The sequence below is a fragment of the Bombina bombina genome, chromosome 4 (genome assembly GCF_027579735.1).
Source record: "Bombina bombina isolate aBomBom1 chromosome 4, aBomBom1.pri, whole genome shotgun sequence".
NCBI lineage: Eukaryota > Metazoa > Chordata > Amphibia > Anura > Bombinatoridae > Bombina > Bombina bombina.
Window position 1 is genome coordinate 875663025 of NC_069502.1, and position 15507 is coordinate 875678531.

Below are 15507 nucleotides of genomic sequence, written 5' to 3' on the forward strand. Positions count from 1 at the left end.
ATCATGGATCCCACGCAGTTTATATTACATAGAAAATGTTGCCGTGGCTTCAAGGAGCCTCTTCCTCCTCTATTCCGTCTGCTTCATTTTGATCCATTCTGCATGGGTGTCGTGATGCCATGAAAGCACGCAGTTGCGTAGTAGATTCAAAACATTTCGGACCCTGAGGGGTCTGTAGCTTGAGTCTTGCTGGGTACAAGAGGGACACTGATTCACCTTTTTCCAAAAGTTCCCTACAATAGGGAGAGGATTCTCTGCGCTTTCTTGCTACTTCAGCTGAGTAATCTTGAAACAGGTGTATTCTGGATCCTTCATAGACTAGTTCCTTTGTTTGTCTGTAGGCTTTAAGGATAAGGGTTTTGTCCTTGAAGTTGAGATATTTGATCATCAATTGCCTGGCTAAGGTTTTCTGCCCATTGTTAGGTGGTGGAGGACCCACGCGGTGCGCTCTTTCTGCGACACATGGGATATCTGATTCAGCCATACCCAGAAGTTTCGGGATCTCTTTTTCTGCAAATTCCATTAGCGCAGAACCTGGAACCATTTCAGGTAACCCCACCACTCGGATGTTGTTCCGCCGGGATCTATTTTCCAGATCCTCTACTTTAGACATTAAAGCTTTATTTTGGCGTTGTAGTTGCGTGATGTCTAGCGCTGATTCCCTCTGCTGCACCTCTGCGTCTGCTACCTTTTGCTCCACTGAGTTTAGTCGTGCAGAAAAGATCTTAAAATCTGAGGATAAGGTGTCTAGTCCCGTTTGTAATTGCTCAATTTTTGGTAGGAATAAAGCAGACAGCTGTGAAACTATTGGGTGGGTGTCTTGTGGTAAAGGATCGGAAAGCTCCATCACCGCCGCAGGCGGTGTGTGCACTTCAGCTTGGCTTTTTTGCCGTCTGTCGTGCTGGCGTTGCTTGGACATGTTATCAGTTCTTTTATTATATGGAGTGTAATATTTTTGCATACAGACAAAAGGTGTCCCAGCAACAGGACCAGCACCACTTCTTAAGATCTTACGGTCTGCAGGGATCAAGTCAGGACAGTAGATAGCTCAGGAGAGTTTCTGGGGGGGGGTGTCTTGGGGCGGGCCTCTCAGAGTTTATCTCCTCATATCGCCTGTTGCCCACAGGGGGCTAAAGATGTCAGTAAGAATGGTGACACTCACTTTATTTAGATCACACAGGGGGCTTGGTCTTCCCTTCTATTCCTCCAGACAATTAATAAATGGCCCAGCAATAAAAGTCTTATCTCCCTTGTTCCCCACAGGAACTGTGTTATGCTGCTTCACCTGTGTGTATGGAAGGGGCTGTGCCGATAATCTTTTGGTCCTGTGCTGTGTTCTTAAAACATTTCCCACCACACCACACTAGTTACACTGAAGGGGCTAACTCTTCTCTCCACACCCCAAGAGCCTATTATTAGTGTGCTGCGTATACTTTGCACCGCTGTTAAACAGCAGTGACAGGCTGATGTGACACTAAGAGGGAAAGTTTGCTGCGTGTAGGGAAAATGGCCGCCACGGCACTACTGACCTCCGTTGTTTAGCTCCTACTGCAGCCTCACAACTACTGGCTTCTCTCCAGTATCTTTTCGGCTATTCCCCTTAGCAGCTGCCGCATTCAGAGGAGTTGAAATGAGTCCTGCAGTAGTTGAGCCGTTCTGACTCCTGCTCCTCCGTTCCCACTCTTTGCTTGTCTGCGCTCCGGTGGGGGAGAAGTTGCAAAATCTCCTTGCCTTTGCGCGTCCGGACAGGGGTTAGGGTCCCTCTGCCAAGGATGTAGGCTTTATGGGCTGCTTTTAACGGTAATTGCTGCCTAATACTAGGATCCGATAACGGAGCTCTTCCAGATGCGTCCGTTACCAGTGCCCGCCCACCGGAAGTCCAAGACTGGTTTGTTTATATCATATTTATATGACATTTGGAGTGTTTTGTGAACTTTGAAACACTTTTGGGACGTTTAATTACGCCTGGCAGTTGTTTAGACGCCTAATCTAGTCAGAAAGGCCCCTTCACTCTGGTATGCAGAGGGAGGAGGCCTCATTTTCTCGCCTCAGTTGCGCAGTTACTTCTAAAGGCAGTGCATGCAGCTTCATGTGAGAGGGTCCTGTGGCTGAGAAACTGACTCAGGAAGGCTTTATTTCTGTGGTGAATAACCCCTAAGGAAGGTAAAAGCCACAGCAAAGTCTGTGGCAGGGACTGTAGTGTGTTTAAACCGGTAAATTGAACTATTAGCTCCGGTTTGCTCATTTAAGGGTTTAGAGACTTGAAATTTGGTGTGCAATACTTTCAAAGCATTAAGACACTGGGGTGTAAATTTTATAAAGATCGGATATTTCCTTGATAGTTTTTCGAACATTCAGAAATAAAGTGTGCTCTTTTTATTATTTAAAGAGACAGTAACGGTTTTGTTTAAAATCGTTTTTATTGCATTAATAGCCTGCCAAATTCTGTCTAACATGTCTGTACCTTCAGATAGCATATGTTCTGTGTGTATGGAAGCCAAGGGGGTTCCCCCTTTAAATGTATGTGCAAATTGTGCCATGGCGTCCAAACAAAGTAAGGACAGTACTGTCACATTTAATAAGGTTGCCCAAGATGATTCTTCAAATGAAGGTAGTGGGGATAGCTCATCATCCTCTCCTTCTGTGTCAACACCAGTTTTGCCCGCGCAGGCGATACCTAGTACATCTAGCGCGCCAATGCTTGTTACTATGCAGCAATTAACAGCAATAATGGATAATTCTATAGCAAATCTTTTATCCAAACTGCCAGCATTTCCCAGAAAGCGTGATTGCTCAGTTTTAAATACAGAGGATGAGCAAGTTGGCGCTGACGATAATTTATCTGTTATACCCTCACATCAATCTGAGTTGGCAGTGAGGGAGGGTCTGTCTGAGGGAGAAATTTCTGATTCAGGAAAAATTTCTCAGCAGGCAGAACCTGATATCGTGGCATTTAAATTTAAGCTAGAACATCTCCGCGCCCTGCTTAAGGAGGTGCTAGCTACTCTTGATGATTGTGATTCTTTGGTGATTCCAGAGAAGTTGTGCAAAATGGACAAATTCTTAGAGGTCCCAGTGCACGCTGATGCTTTTCCAATACCCAAGAGGGTGGCGGACATAGTGACTAAGGAGTGGGAGAAGCCAGGTGTCCCTTTTGTTCCACCTCCTATATTTAAGAAAATGTTCCCCATTGTCGACCCCAGAAGGGACGCATGGCAAACGGTCCCTAAGGTAGAGGGGGCAGTTTCAACGTTAGCCAAGCGCACAACTATTCCTATTGAGGACAGTTGCGCTTTCAAAGATCCTATGGATAAAAAATTGGAAGGATTGCTTAAAAAGATATTTGTTCAGCAAGGTTTCCTTCTTCAACCAATTTCGTGCATTATTCCTGTCACCACGGCGGCGTCTTTTTGGTTCGAGGAACTAGAAAATTCGCTCCAAAAGGAGACTCCATATGATGAAGTCATGGACAGAATTCACGCACTAAAGTTGGCTAATTCCTTTATTTTGGATGCCGCTTTTCAATTGGCAAAATTAGCGGCGAAAAATTCAGGTTTTGCAATAGTGGCGCGCAGGGCGCTTTGGCTAAAATCTTGGTCGGCGGATGTGTCGTCCAAAACGAAATTGCTTAATATTCCTTTCAAAGGTAAGACCCTTTTCGGGCCAGAATTGAAGGAGATTATTTCAGACATCACTGGGGGAAAGGGCTATGCCCTCCCACAGGATAGGCCTTTCAAGGCTAAGAACAAATCTAATTTTCGTTCCTTTCGCAATTTCAGGAACGGACCGGCTCCTAACTCTGCAGCCTCTAGACAAGAGGGTAACGCTTCCCAGCCTAAACCAGCATGGAAACCATTGCAAGGCTGGAACAAGGGTAATTAGGCCAAGAAGCCTGCTGCTGCTACCAAGACAGCATGAAGGGGTAGCCCCCGATCCGGGACCGGATCTAGTAGGGGGCAGACTTTCTCTCTTTGCTCAGGCTTGGGCAAGAGATGTTCCAGATCCCTGGGCACTAGAAATAGTCTCTCAGGGGTATCTTCTAGAGTTCAAGGAACTTCCTCCAAGGCGAAGGTTCCACATGTCTCGCTTATCTTCAGACCAGATAAAGAGACAGGCATTCTTACATTGCGTAGGAGACCTATTAAAGATGGGAGTGATACACCCAGTTCCAACAGCGGAACAAGGTCTGGGTTTTTACTCAAACCTGTTTGTAGTTCCCAAAAAAGAGGGAACTTTCAGACCAATTCTGGATTTAAAAATTCTAAACAAATTCCTCAGAGTTCCATCATTCAAAATGGAAACCATTCGGACGATTTTACCAACAATCCAGGAGGGTCAATATATGACTACCGTGGACTTAAAGGATGCGCACCTGCATATTCCTATCCACAAAGATCATCATCATTTCCTGAGGTTCGCCTTTCTGGACAAACATTACCAGTTCGTGGCTCTTCCATTCGGTTTAGCCACTGCTCCCAGAATTTTCACAAAGGTGCTAGGGTCCCTTCTAGCGGTTCTAAGGCCGAGGGGCATTGCTGTAGCACCTTACCTAGACGACATTCTAATCCAAGCGTCGTCCCTTTCCAAAGCAAGGGCTCATACAGACATTGTTTTAGCCTTTCTCAGGTCTCACGGGTGGAAGGTGAACATAGAAAAGAGTTCCCTGTCCCCGTCCACAAGGGTTCCTTTTCTGGGAACAATAATAAATTCTGTAGAAATGAAGATTTTTCTGACAGAGGTCAGAAAGTTAAAGCTTCTAAATGCTTGTCAAGTTCTTCAATCTATTCCTCAGCCTTCCATAGCTCAGTGCATGGAAGTAATAGGATTAATGGTTGCAGCAATGGACGTGGTTCCTTTTGCTCGAATTCATCTAAGACCATTGCAACTGTGCATGCTCAAACAGTGGAATGGGGATTATGCAGACTTGTCTCCCCAGATTCAAGTAGACCAGGTAACCAGAGACTCACTCCGCTGGTGGTTGACTCAGGATCACCTGTCTCAGGGAATGAGTTTCCGCAGACCAGAGTGGGTCATTGTCACGACCGACGCCAGTCTCTTAGGCTGGGGCGCGGTCTGGGACTCCCTGAAAGCTCAGGGTCTATGGTCTCGGGAAGAGTCTCTTCTCCCGATAAACATTTTGGAACTGAGAGCGATATTCAATGCGCTCCTGGCTTGGCCTCAACTAGCGAAGGCCAGATTCATAAGATTTCAGTCGGACAACATGACGACTGTAGCGTACATCAATCATCAGGGGGGAACAAAGAGTTCCTTGGCGATGAGAGAGGTATCCAAGATTATCAAATGGGCGGAGGATCACTCCTGCCATCTATCTGCAATTCACATCCCAGGAGTAGACAACTGGGAGGCGGATTATTTGAGTCATCAGACTTTCCATCCGGGGGAGTGGGAACTCCACCCGGAGGTCTTTGCCCAGTTAACTCAACTATGGGGCATTCCAGATATGGATCTGATGGCGTCTCGTCAGAACTCCAAGGTTCCTCGTTACGGGTCCAGATCCAGGGATCCCAAGGCAACGCTAGTGGATGCATTGGTGGCGCCTTGGTCGTTCAATCTAGCTTATGTGTTTCCACCGTTCCCTCTCCTTCCCAGGCTTGTAGCCAGGATCAAACAGGAGAAGGCCTCGTGATTCTAATAGCTCCTGCATGGCCACGCAGGACCTGGTATGCAGACCTGGTGAATATGTCATCGGCTCCACCATGGAAGCTACCTTTGAGACAGGATCTTCTAGTAAAAGGTCCATTCGAACATCCAAATCTAGTCTCTCTGCAACTGACTGCTTGGAAATTGAATGCTTGATTTTATCTAAGCGTGGGTTTTCAGATTCAGTTATAGATACTCTGGTTCAAGCCAGAAAACCTGTGACTAGGAAAATTTACCATAAGATATGGCAAAAATAAATCCGTTGGTGCGAATCCAAGGGATTCTCTTGGAGTAAAATTAAAATTCCTAGGATACTTTCTTTTCTCCAAGAGGGTTTGGATAAAGGTTTGTCAGCTAGTTCTCTAAAAGGACAGATATCTGCTCTGTCTGTTTTGTTGCACAAACGTCTGGCAGCCGTGCCAGATGTACAGGCGTTTGTACAGGTGTTAGTCAGAATCAAGCCTGTCTACAGACCTATGACTCCTCCATGGAGTCTAAACTTAGTTCTTTCAGTTCTAGAAGGGGTTCCGTTTGAACCCTTACATTCCATAGATATTAAGTTACTATCTTGGAAAGTTCTGTTTTTGGCTGCTATTTCTTCTGCTAGAAGAGTTTCTGAATTGTCTGCTTTGCAGTGTACTTCACCCTATCTGGTATTCCATACAGATAAGGTAGTTTTACGTACCAAGCCTGGTTTTCTTCCAAAAGTGGTTTCCAACAGGAATATTAACCAGGAAATAGTTGTTCCTTCTCTGTGTCCGAATCCAGTTTCGAAGAAGGAACGTTTGTTACACAACCTAGATGTGGTCCGTGCTTTAAAATTCTAAAAGCATCATCCGATTGGCTTATGAGACTGCCGGACGGCAGCCTCCTGAACGAATTACAGCTCACTCTACTAGAGCTGTGGCTTCCACATGGGCCTTCAAGAACGAGGCTTCTGTTGATCAGATCTGTAAGGCAGCGACTTGGTCTTCTCTGCATACTTTTGCCAAATTTTACAAATTCGATACTTATGCTTCTTCGGAGGCTGTTTTTGGGAGAAAGGTTTTGCAAGCTGTGGTGCCTTCCGTTTAGGTTACCTGACTTGTTCCCTCCCTTCATCCGTGTCCTAAAGCTTTGGTATTGGTTCCCACAAGTAAGGATGAAGCCGTGGACCGGACACACCAATGTAGGAGAAAACAGAATTTATGTTTACCTGATAAATTTCTTTCTCCTACGGTGTGTCCGGTCCACGGCCCGCCCTGGCTTTTAGTCAGGTTTAAAATTTTTATTTCTGTACACTACAGTCACCACGGCACCCTATAGTTTCTCCTTTTTCTCCTAACCGTCGGTCGAATGACTGGGGGGCAGAGCCAGAGGGGGGGCTATATGGACAGCTTTTGCTGTGTGCTCTCTTTGCCATTTCCTGTACGGGAAGAGAATATTCCACAAGTAAGGATGAAGCCGTGGACCGGACACACCGTAGGAGAAAGAAATTTATCAGGTAAACATAAATTCTGTTTTTAATCAACTTTCCAAATTACTTTTATCATCAAATTTTTCTCTTGGTATTCTTAGTTTAAACTAAACATAGGCAGGCTCATATGCTAATTTCTAAGCCTTTGAGGGCTGCCTTTTATCACATGCTTTTTAAATCTCTTTTTAACACAGAGTCAGAAAGTACACATGGGCCATATAGATAACAGTGTTCAGGCACAGGGGGGTAGGAGAGATAAGAAATAAATGTTCTCTCTAAGGCCCTGATTTTCAAAGGTTCTCCAGCTTGGAGAGAAATTGCAGTTCATATTTCATAGAGGCTGAACTCACTGAATATTCAAAAGAAAAAGGGCGGACTTTCCCAGCACTGTGAGATCTCTCTCATTTCTATATATGAAGGAGAGACAAGCCCAGTGCAATACAGCACTGCATGATATGAGAGTTTTGTTACACTTCAGTAACAAATTAGGATAATAGTTTGTGTGTATATATATATATATATATGTGGATGGAAAAGAGAAAATCAAAAAAGGGCGCACAGCTAGGCACTAGAATAAAAATTGACTATTAGTAAAGTAGGTATGTAGTTTTCAGACCTATGTGGTTATAGTAACAGGATAATAAAAATAATAATAATAATGTCCTTGGATTGTTATTGTATTCTAAAGAGTTCAGTAATGTGCTTTAGAATATTCGACACTTCTTTGTCTGAGGTGAGTGGATTTGTGCTTACCAGAGGTAACCTCAATCATATGAGGTAAGTTGTAGACTTGTCTGGGTTAGAGATGTTTCTTTGGCTCTTGTCCAGTCGATTTTGCTTTGTTCTTTGCTGTAGGAATCTTTCCTTTGTTGAAACCCTTTGGGATCTTTGTTTCCAGGTGGCTCCTGGCAGCAGTATGTTGTTTTGAATGAAAATCTTGGACTCTCTTGTATCGTTTGTTGAAAGGCAATGGAAAATCCTGGACTCTCTTTTTCTTCTTGGTAATGAGAATCTGGGTTGTCTCAGGTGTTCATATCGATTGAGATGGAATAAGAAAAGAAAACAAGAACATAGTGTGATAACGTTTAAATAAAAAAGCTCTTTTTAATTAGAACTAAGTAAATGTGCTTACATCAAATGCCCTCAATCAGAGTATGAGGTAAGTAATAGACATTGATTAAGTATTTCGATCTCCTGGTCAGTGCTCTGGTTGGCTGCAGTACAAAGATTGCCCAATGCAGTATTTGAATTTAAAATACACTACACTGTATTTTAAATTCAAATACTGCATTGGGCAATCTTTGTACTGCAGCCAACCAGAGCACTGACCAGGAGATCGAAATACTTAATCAATGTCTATTACTTACCTCATACTCTGATTGAGGGCATTTGATGTAAGCACATTTACTTAGTTCTAATTAAAAAGAGCTTTTTTATTTAAACGTTATCACACTATGTTCTTGTTTTCTTTTCTTATTCCATCTCAATCGATATGAACACCTGAGACAACCCAGATTCTCATTACCAAGAAGAAAAAGAGAGTCCAGGATTTTCCATTGCCTTTCAACAAACGATACAAGAGAGTCCAAGATTTTCATTCAAAACAACATACTGCTGCCAGGAGCCACCTGGAAACAAAGATCCCAAAGGGTTTCAACAAAGGAAAGATTCCTACAGCAAAGAACAAAGCAAAATCGACTGGACAAGAGCCAAAGAAACATCTCTAACCCAGACAAGTCTACAACTTACCTCATATGATTGAGGTTACCTCTGGTAAGCACAAATCCACTCACCTCAGACAAAGAAGTGTCGAATATTCTAAAGCACATTACTGAACTCTTTAGAATACAATAACAATCCAAGGACATTATTATTATTATTTTTATTATCCTGTTACTATAACCACATAGGTCTGAAAACTACATACCTACTTTACTAATAGTCAATTTTTATTCTAGTGCCTAGCTGTGCGCCCTTTTTTGATTTTCTCTTTTCCATCCACATTCCTAACAGTGACACGGGTACACTGTATCAGAGGCAGCACGCACATATATCACTATTACTACTATTGTTGCAAAAATAGCCATTACTCACCAAGTGTTAGAGTTTTTAGCGCAGGTGCCCCTCCTTTTTTCTAACATATATATATATATATATATATATATATATATATATATATATATATATATATATATATATATACAATTTACTTTGCACATCGCATTGTAAACTAAAACGGACTCTTCCAAAAAGTGGGAGGGAGAGGGCTGTTCCCTGGGCTGAACAGGGGTGTTCCCACTGTATGTCTGGAGCTCTCTCCCAAGTCTTGTGAAATTTTCTAAGCATTTTAAACAAGCTGGTCTCACTCATTTTGTCTCGCCAGCTGTATGCAGATGAAGTTTGCATAAAATTCACTATAGACTAGCACCCAGTGTACAGCCTGCCTGCCAGTAATATATACAGTATAAAGCACACAACAAGACCTGCTAGATTAGCGGAACTAAGGCAAATACCTGGTGTGCCCAATGCTCAGTCTAGGCCTGAATATCGCAGATCACAGCCCAGGAAAGGTTTTAAAGGGACAGTAAACACTTTGAAATTTTAATATAAATAGGGTTTGCTATTGCCACTTTAAGGGGGACATAACCTAATGAAAGTGACTTGCCTTGCCTACTCCACTAACAACTCCAGACTTGCTGCTGATAAAAAAAACAAAAAAACAATTGCAGCCAACAATGTGTTAATGTATTCCAATACAAATCAGCCTCACCTAGTATGTTCATTTATTGCAAGACTACATAAAATCTTGTAATTATCTAGTGTTTACTGATCATTTAAAGGGATAGGAAACTTCAAAATGTTCTTTCATGTTTTGGGTAGAACATACAATGTTATATAACTTTTCAATTTATTTATTTTATAAAATTTGCTACATTATTTTGTTATCCTTTGCTAAAGGAACATCATTGTACTACTTGCAGCTAGATGAACTCATCTAGTTAGCCAATCACAAGAGACAAATGTGTGCAGGCACCAATCAACTGCAAGCTCCCACTAGTGTAGGATATGTGCATATTCTTTTTCAACAAGGGATACAAAGAGAACAAAGCACATTTTGAAAATAGAAGTGAATTTAAAAGGGTCCTAAAATTGCATGCTTTGTCTGAATCATGCAAGTTTAATATTGACTTTCCTATTCCTTTAAGCGAAAATGTAAAAGCACAGAGGGAAAGCACCAGTGTGTATTTGCTGCTGTTGTCTGTCTGGGAAATACACAAACTGTTTTATGCTAAAGTTTATAAAGCTTGATCATGGGATATAAAAGCTGAATCTGCTTTATTTGCACAGATAACGATTACTCTGATGTAGTGAAAGAAGAGATAATAGAAGATCTTGTTTTGACGTGTCAGGTGGGAGACCAAGATGAGGAAACCATTGACAGTATCAGCTCAGGTGAGCATGTGTGAGATGTGAGTTACAGGTAAGTGTGTGTGGAATGTGAGTGTGCATATATGGTGTGTGCGATTTACAGGTAAGTGTTCAAGTATGATGTGTGTGTGATTTACAGGTAAGTGTGCGTGTATGAGGGGTGTGAGTTACAGGTAAGTGTGCGTGTATGAGGGGTGTGAGTTACAGGTAAGTGTGCGTGTATGAGGGGTGTGAGTTACAGGTAAGTGTGCGTGTATGAGGGGTGTGAGTTACAGGTAAGTGTGCGTGTATGAGGGGTGTGAGTTACAGGTAAGTGTGCGTGTATGAGGGGTGTGAGTTACAGGTAAGTGTGCGTGTATGAGGGGTGTGAGTTACAGGTAAGTGTGCGTGTATGAGGGGTGTGAGTTACAGGTAAGTGGGCATGTATGAGGGGTGTGATTTACAGGTAAGTGTGCGTGTATGAGGGGTGTGAGTTACAGGTAAGTGTGCATGTATGAGGGGTGTGAGTTACAGGTAAGTGTGCACGTATGATGTGTGTGAGTTACAGGTAAGTGTGCATGTATACAATACAAATAGTGAAATTAAAAAAAAAAAATCACAAAAATCAATATAAGTGAAAAATAATGTGAATTAATAAAGTGTGTGTATATATATATATATATATATATATATATATATATATATATATATATATATATATATATACATACATACAGGTGAAACTCGAAAAATTAGAATATCGTGCAAAAGTTAATTTATTTCACTAATGCAACTTAAAAGGTGAAACTAATATATGAGATAGACTCATTACATGCAAAGCAAGATAGTTCAAGCCGTGATTTGTCATAATTTTGATGATTATGGCTTACAGCTCATGAAAACCCCAAATCCACAATCTCAGAAAATTAGAATATTGTGAAAAGGTGCAATATTCTAGGCTCAAAGTGTCCCACTCTAATCAGCTAATTAAGCCATAACACCTGCAAATGGTTCCTGAGCCTTTAAATGGTCTCTGTCTGGTTCAGTGGTAATCACAATCATGGGAAAGACTGCTGACCTGACATTTGTGCAGAAAACAAGTATTGACACCCTCCATAAGGAGGGAAAGCCTCCAAAGGTAATTGCAAAATAAGTTGGATGTTCCCAAAGTGCTGTATCAAAGCACATTAATAGAAAGTTATGTGGAAGGGAAAAGTGTGGAAGAAAAAGGTGCACAAGCAGCAGGGATGACCGCAGCCTTGAGAGGATTGTCCGGAAAAGGCCATTTAAAAGTGTTGGGGACTTTCACAAGAGCCACCACACACAGACGGATCCTGGACATGGGCTTCAAATGTCGTATTCCTTTTGTCAAGCCACTCCTGAACATCAAACAACGTCAGTAGCGTCTTACCTGGGCTAAAGAAAAACAGACCTGGTCTGTTGCTCAGTGGTCAAAAGTCCTCTTTTCTGATGAGAGCACATTTTGCATCTCATTTGGAAACCAAGGACCCAGAGTATGGAGGAAGAGTGGAGAGGCACACACTGCAAGATGCTTGAAGTCCAGTGTGAAGTTTCCACAGTCTGTGTTTATTTGGGGAGCCATGTCATCTGCTGGTGTTGGTCCACTGTGCTTCATTAAGTCCAAACTCACCTGACCTGAACCCCAGAGAGAATCTATGGGTCATTGCCAAGAGAAAGATGAGACATGAGACCGAACAATGCAGAAGAGCTGAAGACCGCTATTGAAGCATCCTGGTCTTCCATAACACCTCAGCAGTGCCTCAGGCTGATAGCTTCCATGCCACGCCGCATTGAGGCAGTAATTGCTGCAAAAGGGGCCCAAACCAAGTACTGAGTACATACAGTATGCATGCTTATACTTTTCAGAGGTCCGATATTGTTCTACAGGTATGTACAATCCTTATTTTATTGATTGCATGTAATATTCTAATTTTCTGAGATTGTGGATTTGGGGTTTTCATTAGCTGTAAGCTATAATCATCACAATTATGACAAATCACAGCTTGAATTATCTTGCTTTGCATGTAAGGAGTCTATCTCATGTATTAGTTTCACCTTTTTAGTTGCATTAGTGAAATAAATGAACTTTTGCACGATATTCTAATTTTTCGTGTTTCACCTGTAATCCAAAATCAAGTACTTTAAAGTGTCTTCTTAGTGACGTTTCTCCACAAAAAAAGCAAATAAAAAACAAAAATAGTGCAATATTGTGTGAGAAGTATTTATCTAAAACAAAATAACCCACCAAGCTTGTACTCACATCTGATGAAGCATTATTATGCTGTTTTCCAAGTGTAGTGTATTATTTAAAGGCTCATGCACAGCCAATTCTGTGATATGTTGAAGCGTAGCCAAATATGGGATAGAAGTATTGTAAAGGTCTTACCTTGATTGGAGTCTGTAGCAGAGGTATGTGCTCACCCTTACAGGTATCACAGCCCAAAGTGATCAGGTAAGAAAACCACCTGGGCTGTGAATAAATGCACGGGGGCTGTGTGCAAAAAACAAAGATACAAGTATGCTGTACAAACAAGGGTAAATCCAAGAGAGTAGTCAAGGTATTGCAGAGATCAAAGGAAGCCAGAGGTGCAGGTAAACTATGAACAGAGCTGAGGTCACAAGCCAGGGTCAGTCTTGGGGATTCAGGAACAAAGACACCTAAACTAGAAACATGAAACAAAGAACTTACCCTGAGCACAGGAAAAGGCAGGGTTATATAGCCAGATAATGAGCTGCTAATTGGTAGGAAGTCCCAGGTAACCCTGGCTGACAGGTTGTAAATGAGCACAATTGATCCAGGCAAAGCAATATCCAGAGTCCAGCCCCGGTGCTGCAGGCAGGATAAGGAAAGGTTGAACACAAAGTAGAGTATCTCTAAAGACTTGTGAATATCTACTGGAAAGTATGCACATAAAGCACTCTGGGCCCAGACACGTGGGCAGTTATTAAGGTACAAGGTTTTTAAAATGTAACTTTTATTAACTAATAAACTTAAAATAAGGGTAACACACAATTAAAAACTACACAGGCACTCCTTGGTGTGATATAGAGCTATATATATCACTTGGGGTAATTCATTTTTATGTCAATGCCTATATGTAACTGAATGTATAATTCCCCAAGCTTACTAGTGCTGGCATGTCATTTTGTATATTATGAATTTTATTGTTATAATAAACAATTAACTTGTCACTGTAATATATTTTCTTCTCGTTGTTCAACTATACAGTTACAATCACTCTCGTCAGAGTTTGAATACAGCTTGTTCTGCACTTAGTCAAGTATTATAAGTACTGCTCTAATTATATGATAAAGCAGTATAAACGGCTGCTAAGTAGCCTGGAGCAACCATAATTGTCTGTGCTATAAAATGTGTTATATTATTGGTCTACACACAGTACTGAATAATGAGATCACTGTCATTATATACTCTTCAAATGTTAGTGACAATAACTAGCACATTCCTTGCTTATAATATTCCTATACATTGATTCACTGTTGTATTATAGGAATTCCTGTCTGGATTATGCTTTAATCTTTATATACTCATTTAAGAGACAAACCCATAATAAAGTATTGTGATATGACTGCAGCTAAAATTCAAGCCGCTAGTATTCCTGTGTGCTCAGGAATATAGATCAGCTAACCACCTGATTTGTTAGAGCAGAGTATATTATCCACATGTATGGTTTTGAATTTGCCATATAAATATGTTCATAACATGGGTGGTTATAAGTAACTTCTCTTGTGTGCTGGATGCAGAGTTAACATATATAGAGTATAGTCAAATATCCTCTATAATCCCCTACCCATATTACTGTTATATTGTTATTCTATCAAGCAATACAATGTGGATCAAATGTATCTATTAATGACCCAGGGTTACTTTGTAGCATATAGAAAAAAGGAGGTCTGCTAGTTGATTATGAAGTTGTCAGTAATGCACTGTGACTAAGGCTAAGTCTGGCACAACCCAGACATTACAACATATTAACTGTAAAGAGCGTAAGTTATGGTCTGGTCTATGTCACACTAGGTAAGTGTCTGGCTTTTAAAATAAGTGCGCCCAAACGCTCACGATGATTCCCTAACTAGTTTTGCCCATCTGGGCTTTGTCAAAGGCAGCGAGCCGCCGTTTCCTGGGGGGTATGTACCTTGCATACCGGAAGTCCCGCCCTATCTCTATTGTGATAGGTTGACGTTAGAAAGCTCTAACTGATTTACAGATTCAGCTCAGGCTGAATGTTCCTATATGTAAAATCCTTTGTATTATGAGTTACACATCCGCGGTTATCATTCGCCACTAAGGTATATATTTATTCATCATTGCCGTCCTGTTTTTACATTCTGTACATCCTACTTAATGTACATATCCATATTGACTATGAAATAGTCTAAAGTTATTGTGTGTGCGCTAAATTTCTAAATCACACAGGGCTATTAAAATTCTTCATATTCTTAAATTGAACCATCTAGTCAGTGCAAATTATCATCGATCTTCATGTAAACATAAATTGGTGTGTGTCCAGGCAAAGCAATATCCAGAGTCCAGCCCTGGTGCTGCAGGCAGGATATGGAAAGGTAATGAAAGGCTTACATACACACACACACACACAAATAGAGAGAAGCACCTGTGGCTTAGAGGCAAGGCAACAAGCCTAGGATAAGAGAGGACCCAGGTTCAAATCCCTCGCTTGCCCCCAAAGGGGCAACCACGCCTGGCTGTCTGCATGGAACGGTAGGATCTGTGACAGTTCCCTCCCCTTAAAATCGCCCCCTCTGGCGTGAACAGGCTGGGTAGAGACCACTTTGAGTTTGGGATTAAAGTCAGCCACATTATCGGACTTGTCAAAGATGTTATCTGGCAGGTTGGCGACTCTTGCATAGGTATCCAGACCTAAAATTTGGTCATAATCTACATAACTGGGAAACACTGTACCAATAGTAGCCTTGGCAGCCTT

General features: G+C 41.7%; 1 protein-coding gene across 2 annotated transcripts in view; it reads left to right on the forward strand.

Annotated features, from left to right (window-relative positions):
* The window catches only part of LOC128657396 (zinc finger protein OZF), a 243339-nt gene that overhangs the window by 30102 nt on the left and 197730 nt on the right, over positions 1-15507 (forward strand). For both annotated transcript variants that reach the window (XM_053711729.1, XM_053711730.1), the window contains one exon: positions 10466-10570. In XM_053711729.1, coding sequence (XP_053567704.1) covers positions 10466-10570 — 105 coding nt within the window. The remainder of the gene's footprint in view (positions 1-10465; positions 10571-15507) is intronic.